We start from the raw sequence: 20443 nt of genomic DNA, 5'->3' as shown, positions 1-20443 counted from the left end.
AGGGCTTTGGGGCTGGCTTCCTGAGATGGTGGCAGCATTCCAGCTAGGCCTAAAAGATAGAAAAGATTTTATGATCAATGACTGTGGAGTAGAGAGAGGAAGCTTACCTCAAGTGGAAGGAACAGCAGAGCAAAGACTGGAAGTGGGGAGAGCACAGGACATGTGTGGATCAGTGAAAACCATCTGATTTCACATGAGGATTGAATTTGTGATGGGGAATAGTGGGAGGAGCTAGAAAAACAAGTTGGAGCTAGATTGTAGAAGAAGTCCTGGAATATCATGCTAGAATTGTAACTTTATGCTAGGCTATGGGAGCCCAGTTAAGATTTTTGATCAAGGGGATGATACGTTTACAGCCAGTAGTGTGAGTTTAATTCCTCTGTGTTGGCTAGCCCTGGGAATTATGGCATTTGTAGAGTGTGTGCTTGGAGATGCAATATAACTTAGTAGTCATACTAAGTACTGAGTATAGTCAGATCTCAGTTCTCTAGCATCTCCCATCTCAAACAGTTTACTTCTCAGCCCAACAACACTTTCATGCTGATACCTGCATGATCAGTCATGAGTCTCTCAGGCAACAGAGGAGCGAATGCTCCAGTATGCGTCAGTTTACTGCTAAACCTTACATTGTTAACGTCTCGAGAAATTGTGCTGAGAATGTTTTCATGGTTTTTTTTTACTTTAGTTGCTGTTTATTTTTATTAAATTTTCCATTTTTACTGTACATTTCATTTCCTTTTTGTTAAATTTTCATTTACATTTCATGTACTTTTTGTTTTTAAAGTATGTATTTATAGATTAAACAGTATATTAGACATGTATGTAAGAATGGTTAAAACGGAATCATTTGGGGGTCTGGAATGGATTAATTCAATTTACATTATTTCTAATGGGGAAAAATGATTCGGTTTTCGAACAGCCTTCCGGAATGAATTGAACCAAGGTTCCACTGTAAATGTATTTTTGAAACCTTAAATAAGTGGTTCTCAACCTTATTGTGGGTTAGAATTCACCTGATAAGTTGTTGTTTTTAAATACTAAGAGGTGGGTCTGCCCTCAGAGATTTTGATTACATTATGCCTATGTATCATCAGGATTTATTTAAAGATACTTATGAAAATAACTTTAAATAAAGGTAATTATAATATGAGGCCAGGTTTGAGAACCACTGCTTTAAAGTAAATAATAACTTCATTCCGCTTACTAGTTTTTTAGGATGAAAGATTCCCTGTACTTGACATGGTGGTGTGAATAGATCTAATAGTTTATGGTATAGACTTGAAACAACACTAGATGAATTTATTTTGTTGCTAAGTTTTATACAGGAACAAAAATGTAAGTGAATATTGTTGGCAAAATGACTATTGATCTGGAGAAGTGTTTCTTGGCAGTTTTGTATTACACTTACAGGCTGGTTTAGTGAGAGCTTTTATAAATAACCCTAAAGCAAACTCTTGATAGAAACTGGCTATGCCTTTTTTATTTTCTTTCCCCTCCCCCAAATGGATGTCATTACTATAAAATGTGTTTTAGAATTAGCCTCTTCTTTCCTTGCTCTATCAGCAGTTTGCAATTTATAATTTATGGAATAATTTTTTCCCCTCCAGTATGATTATATATATTCCGCAATTGTAATACAAAATGTAGTTCAATGTTGGATGGTATATAACTACTGCTGTGATGGTAATCCTGGGTGTTCAGTTTTTATCTAGAAATGTCTAGAGTCAGAAACTCTGCCACAGACCTTAAAATTGTCTTCCAACTATTTTATTCTCATCACTCTCTTTTTTTAAGTAAAAAAAAAATCCTCAGAGTCAGGAAGGGGCCAGACGTTGCCAGGCCACGTGGCTCCTCAGACCTTGGGTCCCTCCTATAAACTAAGGGGATGAGATGAAATAATTTCTGAGGTTCCTTCAAGCTCTAACATTTTATAACATTATTAGCAAAGAAACATTATGCAACTGGAAGAATAAAAAAAGATGATATATTTTTAAAACCTAAAATCCCTACTTTTAAATGTCATTTTTACTCATCAACCTCTTCTGCTTATTGCCTAGTGTCTGAATTACAAGGTAATTTTTTTTTAATGGTTTCAGAGTCACTCCTATCTTTCTCTTCTGAAAATAACCAGTGTGGCCAAAATAGGGTATATAAATTAAGGGTGTTATAACTTAACTGACTTTTAAAGCTATTAATACTGACCTTTGAGACCTGGCTTTTTCCTTGGTCCCATCAATCACTTCTATACCACCTCCCCCAATACAAAGGATTAGACAGATGTGGATACAGTTTGTATTACTGGGGGGTTATAATAGTGGGGAAGAGGTTGGGGAAATGAAAAGAGTTTAGTTTTTATGTTTCATAGCGAGTATAGCTATACTTAATTTAAAGGTAAATAAATGTGTCAATGTATTCCTTTCCATATTTAGGTCATACTACTAGATATTACACTGGAACTTCAAAAGCAAATTATGTCTGAATTGGAAATTCTTTATAAGGTAATTTTTTCTTGGTCATTTTTTTCTTATAAAGCATGCCTATGCTATTGGTTTGTAGGTTTTTAACTACTTTTGTCTTATTTTTGTTACAGTGTGATTCATCATATATCATAGGATTTTATGGTGCATTTTTTGTAGAAAACAGGATTTCAATATGTACAGAATTCATGGATGGTGAGTTTTCCCTTTTATAATATTTTAAAAATTATTTTTGTGGGGTAGTGCTTTATAACCTGGTTTTGATATAAATGTCAAGTAGAATGAAAAATAATTAAAATATACTAATAATTACCTTTATACTCTAAAGGAAACATGTCAACTCACAGCCCACGGGCTGCACGTCTCATTTATTTAGCCTGTGTTAGCCTTTGAGTTTGACATGCTTGCTCTAAAGCATCTTAGTGTTAAGGATTTCTGGTGTTAAATATTTAGAGCTGACTTACAATTTCAAGAATGTGACTTTATTTACTTTTATTGAAAATTTAGATAGAACAAATTAAATGCTAGTCCAGTCGGTAGTTTGATATTTGATTCTTCCATACAATCTGTCTTTACTTGCAAAACAGATGTTCTGTTCTTTTAATGTTTCAGTAGCCAAAACATATTTACTTTTAAAAAATCAATTAATCCAATGCCCTATATTTTTTAGAAAGAAAATGGTTAGTTGCAAGATAAGAAATTATTTTTTAACACAGCTGTTGAGCCAAGATGTGTTTATAGTTTTCTTTGGACTCTAGCCCTTTCTCTCCTTTATTTTTTCATTCATTTCCACTTTGGTAACTCTTCCTTGATCTGAATATTAAGGCAAAATGCAGGTTTCTTGGTATCCTATCAGTGAAATTGTCATCATTGTTATTATTGACCCATTTTAAATCAAAGAAGCCTTTAAATTTTATATATTCATTTTGCAGTATCTGGCCCATTCAAATTCAACAATTTAAAATATACTTAGTTCATTTTGGGAAATCTCAGTACATTACTGAAGCAATTTGTTCATGCCCTATAAGACTTTTTAATGAGCCAGCATTGATGCCTTTATACTATACTAAAGTGTATAATATGCTCTAAATTAGTTATAGTAGATGCTATAGTAGATGCTAAGAATTACATTTCTTTCAAGGAGACTGACTAGAAAAAGTGGATTCATAGAGCTAGTACATGTTATTATTTTATGACTATTCATCATTCTTTTTAGAAGTCTTCAATTTTTCAAATACATTAAAAAATTTCTTTATTGAGATGGTATGTTCAAATGCCATCAAATTCACCCTTCTAATTTGTGCAAAACCCATTCTTGTCATTAATTCCAAAACATTTTTATCATGCCCAGAAACATACTCCCTACCCATCAGCAGTCACTTCTTACTCCCTCTTTTCTCTAGTCCTTGGCAAACACTAATCTATTTTTTGTCTCTATGGATTTTCCTATTTTGGACACTTCACACAAATGGAATTTATATAATATGGAGCCTTTGTGTCTGACTTCTTTCACTTAGCACAGCTATTTTCAACCAGTGTGCCATAAGAATTTTTAAAACATGCAGTACTTGACTATTCAGTCAGGGGCACTGACCTCTTTTCCCTTAGATTGTCAAATAAAAAATGACAACAGCCAACACAATAATGGCCATCCAGTGTGAATGCCCTGTCTTGAACCATAAATATATAGGTCATATAATAGAGTTGTATCTTATTGGTCACTTCACATAATAAGGTTGCATCTGATTGGTTAATTTTTAGTACCAGAAATCCTTATATACAAGTATAGGCACCTGATTTTTTTAAAAGTCACTTTGGAGCAAAAAGGGTAAGTAATTACTATTAATCAATATAATACCTAGTTTTTTGGTCAGGTAGGCAAAAAATATATTTTTGGTGTCACAGAATTTTAGTAATTTATGTGTGTTATGAGATGAAAAAGATTGAAAATTGCTGACTTACATAATGTTCTCAAGATTCATTCATGTTGTATCATGTGTTAGTACAGTCACATGATGCATAACAACGTTTTAGTCACTCAAAAACACATGCTCCCATCCTATCTAATAAAAGAGAAACATGGTAATTAGCGTACGACTGTTACCCTTCCCATTGGCTAATCAGGGCGATATGCAAATTAACTGCCAGCCAAGATGGCGGCGGCAGCCAGGCAGCTGGAAACTAACATGAGGCTTGCTTGCTTCAGTGACGGAGGAAACCAACGTTCCCCGCCTGCCTTGCCGGCCTCTGAGCCTGCAGTTTGAAACATTGTAACAAATATAGAAGCTAAAAAAAAAAACCCAAAAACCTGCTTTCAGCTAGCCGGGATCTCAGAGCTAGAGTTATACAGTGTTTCGATTATAGAACCGAAACAAACCAGATACCTGCTTTCAGCAGCGGAGGCCTAAGAGCTGGAGCCTCAGAGCTAAAGCTGGCCCAGAATAAAAAAAAAAGAAAAAAAAGAGCGGTTGGGAGCTTCCGTCACCCACCAGCCTGAAAACAGCCCTCAGCCCCTCACCCAGACTGGCCAGGCATGCCAGTGGTGACCCCACCCTGAAGGGTGTGTGACTAGCTGCAAACAGCCATCATCCCCTCACCCAGGCTGGCCAGGCACCCCAGTGGGGACTCCCACCCTGATCCAGGACACCCTTCAGGGCAAACCAGCCGGCCCCCACACATGCACCAGGCCTCTATGCTATATAGTAAAAGGGTAATATGCCTCCCGGCACCGGGATCAGCGTGACAGGGGGCAGCGCCCAAACCCCCTGATCACCCTGCGGCTCTGTTCGTGACAGGGGAAGGCGCCCCAACCCCCTGATCAGCCCTGCTCTGTGCCTGATGGGGGGAGCTCCCCAACCCCCTGATTGCCCTGCGGCTCTGTGTGTGACGGGGTAGAGCCATAACCTCCCCATCAGCCCTGCCCTGAGTGTGACAGGGTGCAGCACCCCAACCCCCTGATCCGCCCTGCTCTGTGTGTTACAGGGGGCAGTGCCCCAACTCCCCTATCGACCCTAATCTGTGAGTGACGGGGGGGAGCTCCCCAACCCCCTGATCAGCCCTGCTCTGTGCGTGACAGGGGGCAGCGCCCCAACCCCCTGATTGGCCCTGCTCTGTGCATGACGGGGTGGCGCCGCAACCTCCCCATCGACCCTGCCTTGAGTGTGACAGGGGGCGGTGCCCCAACCCCCCAATCAGCCCTACCCTGAGCGTGACTGAGGGTGGCATCGCAACCTCCCAATCCACCCTGCTCTGTAGCATGACAGGGGCGGTGCCCCAACTCCCCAATCGGCCCTGCTCTGAGCCCGACCAGGGGCTGCACCTAGGGATTGGGCCTGCCCTCTGCCACCGGGAGCAGGCCTAAGCCAGCAGGTCGTTATCTCCCGAGGGGTCCCAGACTGCGAGAGGGCACAGGCCGGGCTGAGGGACTCCCCCGCCCCCCCGAGTGCACAAATTTTTGTGCACTGGGCCTCTAGTCCTATATAATAAAAGCCTAATATGCAAATCAACTGAACAGCAGAACGACTGTGGAATGATCAGTCGCTATTATGCGCACTGACCACCAGGGGGCAGATACTCAATGCAGGAGCTGCCCCCAGCCCGCAGGCCCCAGGCCAGCCAAGGCAGGTGCCAGTGGGGGCCTCCTGATTGCCCCACAGAGGGAGGTGACCAGCAGTGGCAGGGGGCGGGGCCAGTGATTGGGTGGCGCCAGGCTGGCCAAGGTGGGTGCCAGCAGGGGCCACCCTCCCACCCCCCCATCGCCCCATCGGTTGCCCCACAGATCGGCCCTGATTGCTAGCCAGGCCTAGGGACCCTACCCATGCATGAATTTCATGCATTGGGCCTCTAGTCTACACTAATAAAAGAGAAAAATGGTAATTGGCGTACGACGATACCCTTTTCATTGGCTAATCAGGGCTATATGCAAATTAACTGCCAACTATGATTGGCAGTTAACTGCCAACAAGATGGCGGCTAATTTGCATATGTAGGCACAATGCAGGGAGGCGAAAGGGAAAGCAGGAAGAAGCCCCCTGCCACTGACAGTGATCGGAAACCCAGGGGGGAGCTAAGAGCTGGGGGGCAGGGCAAAGGCGGCTCTGGGGCCGCCTTTGCCCTGCCCCCCAGCCATGATCGGAGAATCAGGCGCCTTTGCCGCCCTGGCCAGAGATAGCAGGAAGTAGGGGTGGAGCCAGCGATGGGAGCTGGACACGGTCGAAGCTGGCAGTCCTGGGAGCTAGGGGTCCCTTGCCTGGGCCTAAAGCGGAGCCCACGATTGCGGGGCCGCTGCAGCTGCGGGTCCCCGCTGCCTGAGCTGAATGCCTCAGCCAGAGGCGTTAGGCCTGGGCAGGGGAGGAGCCTGCAACCACGGGGAGCTGGGGGTCCCCTGCCCAGGCCTGACACTTCTGCCAGAGGCCTCAGGCCTGGTCAAGGGGCGGCCGATCCGGTGATTGGTGATCGGAGGGTGATGAGGGTCAACTCCTCTGGCCAAGGCATCAGGCCTGGGCGGGGGGCTGAGCCAGGGATTGGGGGGATATGATGGTCCCCTTGCCCAGGCCTGAAGCCTGGGTCAGAGGCGTCAGGCTTGGGCGGGGGGTGGAGCAAGCGATCAGAGGGAGATGGGGGTCCCCTGCCCAGTCATGATTCCTGGGCCAGAGGCCTCAGGCCTGGGCGGGGGCCAGAGCCAGTGATCGGGGGGAGATGGGGCTCCCCTGTCCAAGCCTGACACCTCTGGCGGAGGCGTCAGGCCTGGGCAAGGGGCCGATCAGGTGATCAGAGGGTGATGGGGGTCTACGCCTTTGGCTGAGGTATCAGGCCTGGGCAAGGGGCAGAGCCAGCAATCGGAGGGGTCTGGGGGTCCCCTGCCCAGGCCTGATGCCTGGGCCAGAGGCATGAGGCCTGGGCTGGGGGCAGAACCAGTGATGGGGGGAAATGAGGGTCCCCTGCCCAGGCCTGACGCCTCTGTCCGAGGCGTCAGGCCTGGGCAAGGGGCCGATCCTGCGATTGGAGGGTGATGGGGGTCAACGCCTGAGGGCTCCCAGTATGTGAGAGGGGGCAGGCTGGGCTGAGGGACACTCCCCCCCCCCCCCCAGTGCACGAATTTCGTGCACGGGGCCCCTAGTAAGATTATAATGGAGCTGAATTTCCAGGAAAAAATGGAAAGATATGTGGTTCAGAAGGAATTATTTTTCTTTCGGCAGGAGCAATATCTGTGGGGCTTGGCAATAGATTCCATTTCACAGCACTTCAATTTTGAGTGCACAGATTACATCCCAGTCAGCCAGTGACCTGTTTCACCACAGAGGAGCCTGTCCCCCAGCCCTACATAGTCAGAGCGTTTTTGCAGCCCTCCCAGATCACGCTTGATGATCTTCAGAATAATTTGCTGTAAATTCTTTGTTGAGGACCTAAGATCCTATAAGGACACAGGTCCACAAGAGCCACCTTAACAAGTTTTAAGGGCCATTGCATCTTTAGTGTGGAGCCAGCGTGTTCCTGTACTTTTGACATATTTTCAGGTTGTAATGGTATAATGCACAGATAAATTTTGTTTCTTCCATCAATTGCTAGAGAGAGCCCTTTGTGATGAAAGGATCAATGGAACCAAAATTCCAAAGTAAAAAATATTGAATCCTCAGTTTCCCACCCTCTCCATGTTAAACACCCTCTATTTTAATGTGTACCACAAGTTCCTTAATCTCACCACTGCTCCAACATGGAATAGCCAAAACGACATTGCCATAACAACCCCCTATATTCCTTTATCTCTCTATCCTGATTCCTTATTCCTACTCTTTCTCAGGAAGAATCACTTTCACTCTTCCCTACATATCACTATTACAGTGATCTACTCCTTACTCAGTTTCTCTTTGGTATTTTTTTAAATATGTTTTTTAGAGAGGAAGGAAAACGAAGAAGGGAGAGAGAAATTTGATGAGTGAGAAACATAAATCAGCTGCCTCCTGCATATTCCCTACTGGGGATAGAGCCACAAACCAGGCATGTGTCCTGACCTGGAATTGACCAGTGACCTCTTGGTGCATGGGACGACATTCAGTCACTAAGCCACACTGGCCTCGCCTCAGTATTTCTAACCTATCTAGTCCACATCTCTGTACATGGAGCAGCATTGACAGATTTGATGTTCTATTTTTGGCCCTCTTGGAAAGTGAGGGGGGGGCCTTGTGGGACAGTGTTTATAAATTCTACAGTATTGTACAGTAATGTCCTAGGCCTTCACATTTGCTCACCACTTACTCACTGACTCACCCATAGAACTTCCAGTTCTGCAAACTCCATTTATAATAAGTGCCCTGTACAACTGTGCCATTTTTTATCTTTTATACCTTACTGTACCATTTCTATGCTTAGATACTCATTTACTTTTCATTGTGTTACAGTTGCCTACGGTATTCAGCACAGTAACATGCTGTATAGGTTTGTAGTTAGGAGCAATAGACCATTCCATATAGCCTAAGTGTGTAGTGGGCTGTAATGTCTAGGTTTGTGTCAGTGTACTCTGATGTTCACACAAGGATGAAATCGCCTAACCATGCATTTCTCAGAACATGCCCCATCATTAAGCGATGCATGACTGCATTCATTCCTTTTTATGACTGAAAGTTTTTTTACTCATTCATTTGTTGATGGGCATTTGAATGTTTCTACTTTTGGATCATAGTATATTTTTTGCCCATCTGACAAAAAAATGGGTATAATTTTGATTCATTCACAAGGGACAGCTATCGTTACAATTTTTTTTATTTGAAAGTCTAGGAAGAAAAGGTTGTTGTCATTTTTTATTTGACTGTCTGAGGGAAAAGAGGTTAGTGCCCCTGACTAGTCAGGTATTGCATGTTTTAAAAATTCTTCCAGCACGCCAGTTGGAGATTGCTGCTTTAGATTATTGTAACTTTGGGTAAATTTTGAAATTGAGTATTCAAGTTTTGCAGTTCTTTTGTTAAATTAATTTTGAATATTTTATGCTTTGATGCTATTATAAGTTGAATTCTTTTAATTTTGTTTTTGAATGGTTTATTGCTAGGTTATAGAAGTAGAAATGATTTTTTTATATTGATCTTGTGTCCTCTTACCTTGCTAAACTTGTTTTTAACTTCTAAGAGCTTTTTGAGGATTCCTTAGAGTTTTCTATGTAGAAGATCATGTAAATAGAAGTAGTTTCACTTCTCCCTTTCCAATCTGGATGCCTTTTCCTTTTTTAAATTACCCTGGTTAGAATCTTCAGTCCAATGTTGAATGATAGAAGTGGTAAGAACAGACATCCTTCTTTTGCTCCTTATCTTAGAGGGAAAACTTTCATGCTTTCATTTAAGCCATTAAGTATGATGTGGGTTTTTGGTAGATGTCCTTTATCAGGCTGTGGAAGTCCGCTTATCTTCCAACTTTGTTGAGTATTTTTTTATCATGAATGGGTGTTAGATTTTGTCAAATGTCTTTTCTGTGTCTATTGAAATGAATGTGTTTTTTGTCCTCTATTCCATAATTATATGTATTATATTAATTGATTTTTGTATGTTCAACCAATCTTGCATTCCTCTGATAATTTTATAGTTATGCTGTATAATCCTTTTTATATGTTGCTAGATTCAGTTTGCTAGTATATTGTTGAGGATTTTTACATCTGTATTATTAAGAGATATTGGTCTGTGATTTTTTCTTTTTTTGGAATGTCTTTGTCTGGTTTTGGTATCAAGATAATACTGTATTCAAAGAATGAGTTGGAAAGTGTTCCCTCATCTTCTGCTTTTTGAAAGACTTTGTGAAGGATTGATGTTAATTCTTTGTTAAACATTTGGTAGAATTCACCAGTGAAACTATCTGGTCCTGGGGTTTCTTTTGTGAGTAGTTTTTGTGGTCAAGTGGCATGTGTTGCCTATTTCCAGGAGAAGTCCCAACACTGGATTGAACAATGCTTTGCTCACATTAGAGAGAGAGAGAGAGAGAGAGAGAGAGAGAGAGAGAGAGAGAGAGATCAGCTTCAATAGTGGGTATCAGTTCATGGCCAGCAACAGGTCCCCCCAATAGCCTGTGCAGAGCAGTGGGCCAGTATATACTCCTCTTGTGCTACAGCTAAAAGACAACCTCATCCCCTTCCCACCACACTCCTGCGGAGTCAGAAATGCTAAAAGCTGGGTATATGCCTGAAGGTCACTGACGTGCTCTGAGGGCCATTGTCCTACATACTTAAGCAGAACAAAGGAGTACATATTGAGCCTGATACAGGGCCTAGTGAGGTTTCAAAAACTGCACATAGGAGTCTGCGTTGGAAGTCATGAGCAGAGGCAGCTGGTGGGGGCAGCGGGGTGGTAACTGAGGTGGTGCCTGGAGGGTGGGCGCTGATTCCCAGCCTGGCTTCCATGTGCCCTCCAGGCTCTGCATCCCTGATGCTGCAAGGATGCTGATCCCAGCCTGGTCAGGACAATGGTGAAGTATTTCCTGGGGCAGATTGTTCTCCAGACTTCATGGGACCAAGTGTTTGCTGCCTTTAGTGCTTGAATCCTTATAGCAAACATATCTTGATGGAAGACATAGTGCGCTGGAGGTGACCCCTGATCAGAAGCTCCTGTCCTGGCGCTCTCCTGACCAAGACCAACAGGATGCTCCGCTAAGCCGAGCAACTATTTCCTGCCAGTGTTGCTCACTCAGTGTACATCCTGGTGGGTTCTACTGTGGGCCCACAGAACCAGATGGTGACCGCCTTCACCGGGAACATCAACCATGCCTGGCTGATGGTGATGGAAGAATGATGTGTTTATTGTGTGAACTCTAATAACAGCAGCTAGACCGAAACCCATCAGGAAGCTTGGGTCTCCTCTAGCTTATTTGGAGTCTCCAGAGCTGTGCAGGAATTTGGTCTCCCGGGTTCAAAAGCAATGTAACCAAGTCAATGAAGGGTTTTGAAATACATCTTGGCCTTTTTAATATTGTACAAAAATGTTACAATTGTATAGCTCCATTTGTTCCCCATCTTTGAATAGTCTTATGCATGTGCATGTCCTATATTCCCAAGAATATCTAGAGCTTTTCAAAGCCTCTATGAATATCTCATTCCCCAGCTTTTCCTTTTAATATTTTTGGTTAGCTTGTTGTTTACCTCAACTATTATCCACCACCTCAGTCAGTTACAAAGGTAATCAATTGATTCTTATTGTTTTCAACAAATGGCCCTAAGGAAAAGGCTTTTTGTACTAGGCAAGCTCCAAGTCAGGTGGAAAAAAGACAGTCACAAGTGGTGTCTTCCAGGGGAGTGATATGACATGCCTTCTCAATAAGTCAAAACTAAATCCACTAAGAAACACCCAAATGCATCTCAGAATATCTGCTCATGTATTTGGATTACCATCATGGGAATAAATTGTTTTCCGAAAAACATGTTGCAAAGAAAAAAGGGGCTTTTTACTTTCTCAATTAGCAGACACTAAGAGAGCATCTTCTGAAATGTTTGCTTAATGGTCTAGATTTCAGTTTTGTTAGTATTAATAATAATTATGGTCTTTTTAGGGAAAATGTTGGGGGGAGTATGGTAGTAAGGTTGCTTCTTGTTCATTTACTACATTTTGTGTTTATCTTACATGCAAGACACTACTTTCTATTTTAGACCCTGTATTAGGATCAGCACAGACCTTATCCCAGGAGTCTTTTTGGCCTAGTTACATGAAGACAGTAGCCCTAATTCATCAAAAGAAACATGTAGTAGTTTGGCAACTGAGATTAGTTTTTTGCTAATCTGTTAGCTCCCTTCCTCCTGGTTCCTGTGGTGGATAGTGGCATTCAATGAAACGATGGGTAGGGATGATCTGAGGTCAAGGAACACTGGGAATTGACAGGTCGCAGGTAGCAAACCAGTGACCTTGGAATCATGAGCAAATAGTTCAAACCAGCTGTTCTAAGATAAGTGAGTTTCTGAATGTCTAGAATACCAACATCTCAGCTAAGATTAAACTCTCTCTCTCTCTTTGAGTATATGTCATAATCATATCACATTGTAGTGAAATATTTTTAAACTGTAAAAAGTGAACATGTGATTCGCAAGCTATGTGATGTTATAGGGAAACATTTTAGACCAGACGTGGGCAAACTACAGCCCGCGGGCCGAATCTGGCCCGTTTGAAATGAATAAAACTATTGAAAAAAAAGACCGTACCCTTTTATGTAATGATGTTTACTTTGAGTTTATATTAGTTCACACAAACACTCCATCCATGCTTTTGTTCCGGCCCTCCGGTCCAGTTTAAGAACCCATTGTGGCCCTCGAGTCAAAAAGTTTGCCCACCCCTGTTTTAGACCTTTGCCGTTCTGGGAGTTCAAAGGCTCAGAGCTTTCCTGAGCTCTGCCTTCAACTGACTCATGGCCATGAATAGAATACTCACTTCTCCGGAACTCAATTTCCCCCACCTGTCAAATAAAGTCATTGCACTGATCTTTAATGTCCCACCAACTTAATGTCTGATGATTTGATGAATCTAAAAATTGCCTTTTGGGGATAGGCCTATAGGATACAAATTACAGTAAAACTGAGTAAAAATTAAAAGGAAAATCATCTGCTATTTTAGCCTAATAAGAATTACTTAACTGCGCAAAGAGAACTCATCAGGTTTAATAGGAACTCTTGATTCTGTGGATCTACCACTTTTTCTTTTCTTTTTTTTTTTTTTTGCCTCTGACAGTTATCTCTAATGAGTATGTCTAGAACAAGATGAACCTGTGATGACACAAAGCCAGCTATGGAAATATTTACCTATATGATAGCTAAGGAGAGGGGACTATAACCAAGATTAAATGGATATTTACAAAACCCAGTGAACTACCTCAAAATAGGCTTCTCTTTTGGCTTGTTCTACTGATAATGGTAGTAACATAATCTTTAACTTTTTGATTCAACTTGTTAAATATTGTCTACTTAGCTAATTAAGCCCTGATTTATGTCCTACATAAAAATAAATCTCCTCTTAAGACTTCTTACCTAGTATATGGGAGTGATTTGCACCTCCCAGTTTTGAGCGACTCAAGCTGTTCCCTTCATAAGGGATTGGCGCAATAAGTTGCATTTATCAGATTCCAAATACCAGCACGTGAAGCTTGATCTTCTTGAGACTGTTCATCCTTGCAGTTTCATTCATCTGAAAGATCAATCAGAACATAAAATACTTTTTCTAGAATACTTTCACTTTTATTGCATCTATAATATAAATGCTATTTTAGTAAGTAAAGATGGTTCAGCTCATTGCAGAAGTGTGTCTTCTCATTATCTTCCCAGTAGTACCCAGAACCAAAATATAAGTTTTAGTCACTCCAGGATTCATTTAGTCACTTCCAGCTTCATGTCGGAATCTGGAAACTACAAGGCAAAATTATCTAAAGAAGTGATCATTTTCCTGCTTTAAACGGGATAAATATAAAACCAATAGCTTTATTTATATATATTTTTTACCAGAAAAGTTTTTTTGTCCTCTGATGTTTAGCTCTAGAGAACCTTGACATATACAAATTTTCTCTTTGTAAAATAGACTTAACTGCATTTCAAAACAATAACATGTTTCATGCTGATCCCTTGTGAAGTATATTTTTAAATCATCTGGTAGTAAAGTATTATATATTAATTTTTAGCCTCTAATAGAAACAAATTATTTCTCAAATATCCTGGATAATTCCATTGTAGAACTGAAAGGCTGTACAAACTTGACCCAAAGGAAGGCTATTGCATATTGTTAAAACAGTTCTCATGTAGTCATCCTATCTAATAAAAGACAAAAAGGGTAATTGACCGTACCTTCGCTATGCTTCCCATTGGCTAATCAGGGTGATATGCAAATTAACCGCCAACCAGATGGCGGCCGGCCACCACACAGCTGAAGCGAGCAGTAGGCTTGCTTGCTCCAGTGATGGAGGAAGCCAAGGTTCCCTGCCTGCTGCGGCCTGGCTCTAAGCTCCAAAAGCAACAAAGTTTCCATTATAGAAGCTAAACAAACCCCAGATACCTGCTTTCAGTAGGCCGTGGCCTCAGAGCTGGAGCTGGCTCTCAGCTCCAGTGACAGCAATAAAGTATCAGTTATAGAAGGTAAATAAATCCCAGAATTTAAAAAAAAGAAAAAAAAGGAGAGGCTGGGAGCTTCAGTTGCCAGCCAGCCTGAAAACAGCCCTCAGCCCCTCACCCAGACTGGCCAGGCACCACAGTGGGAACCCCCACCCTAAAGGGAGTGTGGCCAGCCTGAAAACAGCCATCAGCCCCTCATCCAGGCTGGCCAGGCACCCCAGTGGGGACCCCCACCCTGAAGGGGGTGTGACTAGCTGCAAATAGCCCTCAGCCCCTCACCCAGGCTGGCCAGGCACCCAAGCGGGACCCCCACCCTGATCCGAGACACCCTTCAGGGCAAACCAGCTGGCCCCCACCCTTGCATCAGGCCTCTATCCTATATAGTAAAAGGGTAATATGCAAACTGACCCTAACAGCAGAACGTCTGGGAATGACTGGTCACTATGACACACACTGACCACCAGGGAGCAGATGCTCAATGCAGGAGCTGCCCCCTGATGGTCAGTGCAACCCCACAGGGGGAGCTCTGCTCAGCCACAAGCCAGGCTGATGGCTGCCAGTACAGCGGTGGTGGTGGGAGCCTCTCCTGCCTCCTCAGCAGCGCTAAGGATGTCCGACTGCGGCTTAGGTCTGCTCCCCGCTGGCAAGTGGACATCCTCAAGGGCTGCCAAGCCGCCAGAGGGATGTCTGATTGCCAGCTTAGGCCCAATACCTCGGGGAGCAGGCCTAAGCCAGCAGGTGGTCATCCCCCGACGGTTCCCAGACTGCGAGAGGGCACAGGCCAGGCTGAGGGTCCCCCCCTCCCCCGCTGAGTGCACAAATTTTTGTGCGCCGGGCCTCTAGTAGTATTAATATGAGTAAAGTAGTGGTTCTTTGCATAGCTTCCTGAAATTAACATGCGTACCCTAATTTATACTTCTAAGTGAATATTGGTTTCTTTACAGTAGTTACCTAGGAAAGTTATGCAGTTGTTTCAGTGATGTTATTGGTGTTGCAAATGGTTTGTAGTCTCTTTTTTTGAAACTGCTTTGAGAGTAACTATACCTATCTGTAGAAATTCATGGTGATTTTTATTTATTCATCTGACATATTTATTGAATATCTACTATTTGCTAGTTTTTGCTGACTTCTAGATTGATGAAAATTTAAAACAAGCAAACAGCATGGCCTTTGCCTTTATTATGTTCACAATCTAGAGGTTTTGATTTGTAGAAACTGCCAAAAGCTGATCTGGTAAAGGGGGTCGGGGAGTGGGTAACTAGTGAATACCATTTTAATGGAAAACATTATGACATAGATTAGTTTTTCTTTTTTATCCATTATATTAGTTTTCAGAGTATTATCAAAGAGAAATATTTTTTAAAACCTCACAAAGCCCATTTTGCACTAAGATAGTATCTTTGGAATAGTTGATTGCTTGTCTTGGAACCTGATTTGAAGGATAACATTTATTTAGATAGATGTTAACATTAGTATTTTATTTTACTAGTTTTTGTGTGTCTTTTGGACCTTATATTCGCCAACTTCTGTTTGGTTAATGTGAAAATTTTAAAATAGGGTCCTGGTTTACATTTGAGAAAATCTGCTACACAAGGTTGATACTTAAATTATCCTATTGATCTTCAGTTTTGTGTATGTATTTAAGTTTACATAAAGTACAGATTCTCAGCCTACCCTTGATTAGTTTTCTTCAATATTTGTATGTATGTGATTATTCACTTAGAAAAAAATGGAAATATCTAGTGATGCTTCATCTGGAAGTGTAATTCTGTTATAAACAAAATTGGACAAAAACAAGTTTTACCCCAGACATTTAATGCATGATATGAGCAAAAAATTTCTCAGAATGGATGCACAGAGGAGAGACCCAGTTCTCTGTTCTAGTAGTTTTATTGGTAGTAACACATGTTTTTCTCTGCAGGGGGATCTTTGGATGTATATAGAAAAATTCCAGAGCATGTCCTTGGGAGGATTGCCGTGGCGGTGAGTATATGGCTTCAACCTTATGAAATCTGGGTGATTTTGTCTCTAGTCGAGCCTTACTCTCCTTGTATCCTCTTCTCAATCCCTGTTGACAGCCAGGGCCATCTTAACTTTTAATTGTCATATTTGTGCTTTCTTCTTTCCATAGACCAACCCACAGTAACTATATAGTCACATAACACCTATCAGGCTTGTAGGCACTCTGATCTGTTCTGGTTTCATGTGTTTGCAGGGACCTAAGTGCTCTTATTGACCATGTTCTTCAAAAAGAAAGCTGGTTGTTGGGCATTTTATAATTATAAGCACATTAGAAAATACTTTTAAAGTCTAAATTATTAAAATAAAACAGTCTATAAGAAAATACTACTTCGTTCTTAAAAATTTTTGTTCTTGGATGTTAATTTTTATTCCCTTTGTGATTAAAAGTAGTTTTTCTGTATTCACTAATAAACTGATGAAATATATCAGTTAAATTAAGTAGCTATATAAGCCCCATATTTCACATTTGGAATAATGTAGGTTAAACAGTGTCTAAGAGAAGTCATGGGGTAGTGTAATAGTGAACAATTGCTAAACTAAAGGCACTCTGATAACCTAAGCAGTTTAATGCAGAACAAAGTGATTTTACCATGTACCATTTAATTAAATGGCTGATTTTCACATTCATTATACATCAGACTGACAATGCAAATCCTTTAATCCAGCATGGACGCTTATTTAGTTTTAGTTCATTGTAATTCACAGCTTTCCTTTTTTCTTTCTAATTATTAGTGTGAACTGCCCAGGATGATAACTTTCTTTTCTGATGCTATTGCTGTTAAGTAGCTTCTAATCTACATGTTGAGGTAAATTAGTTCAGTATAAAATTTGAGTACTTAATTCACTATTTTAGATGAAAATAAAAATGTTTCATTTCCTTTTTTAATCTCAGGGGGGAATGAATTCTTTGTGGCTTTTGGCAGTTCTTGGCTCTAAAGTTTAATAACACGTATAATAAAGGGCGAAAAAAGGCAAGGATACCAATAGAAAATGAAAAAATACGTATATGAGTTCTATGTACTCAATTATCTATTGAACTTGGATAAAATAGAAATCTGCCTCCTTCAGTAGAGAAGCATGTTCTTCCTGGACTTCATAAACCTTACCTCCCTCTTGTGTAGGGCAGCCACACAAGGCTACAGTCCTTTCAGTTCTACTGGAGTGGGAAACCTGTAAAGGGAATAGAGTCAGAAAAAAATAATAATAATCCAGTTTCCAATACAGGGCTTACCTATTGAATAATGGAAATATGAAAAAAATTATTTTAGAGAAAGGCATTTAAAATAAGTGCTAGCCCAAAGCATTGTTTACATTTGCCCTTATAGTTTTAATAATTAGAAGTTTTGTTTTTTTCTAGAATGTTTCCAATTTCTCCAACTTTTATGGCTCATCAGGTCATAGTACTGAAAACTGCTGTGGCCAGAGTAGAAAAAAATGCTTTTGATAGTTTTGCTCTCCATCTGCCACTTTTTATAGACTCTGCTGGTACCTAAACTTGCATAATGCCTCCAAGTATATTTCTTAATGTAATGAGTAGGCTACAAACTAGGATAATCCTTTGTTGCCACTGCCAAGCACCAATGGAAGGGTTCTACCAATCAGAATAAGACTAGCAAATCAATGGGCTGTAGGCCATGGTTTGTAAAGTACTTATTCTCATGGCCTGACTGGGTTCCTGGTATCCTTGATTCTCCTCTAGTGTTCTGAAGACAGCTTCAGCATCATTCCCTTTAGTCCTCTCTGTGAGGGCAAGAGCACATGGGTGCTCTTTTGAAGTCAGAATCAACAGAATCAGGAGAGAGGAGGAAAATAGGTGCATAGTGAATACTTCATTATGGGTAAATGGTTTATATACAACTATTATCATCCAGTCTTATAGCAACTCTGTAAAGTGTAGATTATTGTACATATTTTATGCATGTACTAGTATAAGATGAGGTTTAGAAAAGTTAAACAACTTGCCCAGAGTTATATAACTAGTCAGTAATAATTTGCCCTGAGGGCTATTTGACTTCAGGCCCCATGTTCTTTCACTCTACTTTTGTAAGATAATGAGAAAAAAGAAGAGGAAGGAGTAAAAGAGAAAACAAAGGTTTAAAAGAAAAAGAGAAGTATGAATGAGAGAATAATGGAATAACACATACAGATTTATATTCTCTTCATGTCTTAGAACCATATCTAGGCATTTCTCCCTCCACAAATTAACTTTATTTCCCAAAGACCCAAGGTTCATTACAGGATGGACCCCTGTCAGCCTTTATGATATGTTGTTCAAATTTTCTCTGTAGGGTATATAGCAAGAGAATATTTTTCTCAAGGAAAGAAATCCACATAAACTGGCTGAATCCAGCCTTCCAGCTTGTTTCGTGATTTTTATCTACTTTCCATTTGAATCTGGTCTCCTATAAACAGGAATGCCTTTCTGTCTTTCCCTTCCATCTACCACATTTTATTTTCCTCTCATTTCTGAAGCAGTGACATTGTGTACTCTATTCTGAGTGCTAATGTTGATTGAAGTTGTCCCTGAAAGGATGTGCACTTGACATGTCAAGGAGTGAGTGATTGACAGCAGATATAAGTACTTTCAGTGTCAAGGTTTTGTCAAGTCATTGTTATGAAAGCCTGCCTACTGAATACCAATAATACCCTTTAGATTTTCGGTCGACAGATTTCCAGCTCCCTACCTTGATTCTTATATGCTTATAAAGGAAAATGTAGCCTATTTTGACAAAGTTGGAAAAATAACAGTTTTTTTAATCTCTAACAAAATTTATAATTTTAGCAATATCATAAAATCAGGATTTACTTTTTTTCTGCCTGATAGTCTGAATATGATAGATTGCCTTCTCCTTGTGTGTTTTCTGATTATTCCTTTTCTGTGAGACCAATTTTTATTGCTGAGCTGGCTTTAATGGAAAGATTTTTATAATATGTAACTAAGCTTGGAATTGAGAAGTTTAACCCTACTTCCAGAACTCAGAAGATGAATACTTCCTTGCTAAATAAGATGATCTTGTCCTACTGCTCAAAAAGAAAATTGTTTTTATTATTGACTAGTGGTCCAGTGCACGAAATTCGTGCAGGGGGGTGGGGCGGGTGTCCCTCAGCCCGGCCTGCACCCTCTCCAATCTGGAACCCCTTGGGGGATGTCCAACTGCTGGTTTAGGCCTGATCCCTGTGGGACATCCCTCTTGTGAGTCAGACATCCCTCTCACAATCCAGGCTGCTGGCTCCCAACTGCTCACCTGCCTGCCTGCCTGATTACCCCTAACCACTCTGCCTGCCAGCCTGCTCGCCCCCAACTGCCCCCCCCCACTGGTCTGCTCACCCTCAACTGCCCCCCCTGCTAGCCTGATCACCCCCAACTGCCCCCCTTGCCAGCCTGCTCACCCCCAAGCTCCCCCTGCCGGCCTACTCACCCCCACCTGCCCTCCCTGCCAGACTGCTCGCCCCCAACTGCTGGCCTGCTCATCCCCAACTGCCCCCCCCCCCCCGCTGGCCTAATCACCCCCACCGGACCCCCCCACCAGCCTGATCACCCACAACTACTGTCCTATCCTGGCCTGATCACCCACAACTGCCCTCCCCTCTTAGCCCCTAACTGCCTCTACCTCAGCCCTGCCACCATGACTTTGTCCAGAAGAACGTCAGGAAGGTCTCCTGAAAGGTCTCCCAGTCTAATTAGCATATTACCCTTTTATTAGTATAGATAGAGGCCTGGTGCATGGGTAGGGGCTGGCTGGTTTGCCCTGAATGGTGTTCTGGATCAGGGTAGAGGTTCCCTTGGGGGGTGGGGCGGCCTAGACAAGGGGCCTGTGGTGGTTTGCAGGCCAGCCACGCCCCCATTGAGGTGGGGGTCCCCACTGGGGATGGTGCCGGCCTGGGAGAGTGG

General features: G+C 41.9%; 1 protein-coding gene and 1 pseudogene across 4 annotated transcripts in view; both read left to right on the top strand.

The window, feature by feature from the left end:
* MAP2K5 (mitogen-activated protein kinase kinase 5) overlaps positions 1–20443 on the top strand; it is a 268685-nt gene that overhangs the window by 89638 nt on the left and 158604 nt on the right. For all 3 annotated transcript variants that reach the window (XM_081113392.1, XM_081113393.1, XM_081113391.1), the window contains exons 10-12: positions 2430–2498; positions 2591–2672; positions 16451–16512. In XM_081113392.1, coding sequence (XP_080969518.1) covers positions 2430–2498; positions 2591–2672; positions 16451–16512 — 213 coding nt within the window. The remainder of the gene's footprint in view (positions 1–2429; positions 2499–2590; positions 2673–16450; positions 16513–20443) is intronic.
* On the top strand, positions 10917–11469 carry LOC308527234 (PRELI domain-containing protein 1, mitochondrial-like; annotated as a pseudogene). The gene has a single exon. The product of its transcript is annotated as a PRELI domain-containing protein 1, mitochondrial-like (transcript).

Source organism: Myotis nattereri (assembly GCF_964212035.1).
Source record: "Myotis nattereri genome assembly, chromosome: 1".
In the NCBI taxonomy this organism is placed as follows: domain Eukaryota; kingdom Metazoa; phylum Chordata; class Mammalia; order Chiroptera; family Vespertilionidae; genus Myotis; species Myotis nattereri.
The sequence above is the reverse complement of the archived record's forward strand: the minus strand, read 5'-3'. Positions and strand labels throughout refer to the sequence as shown.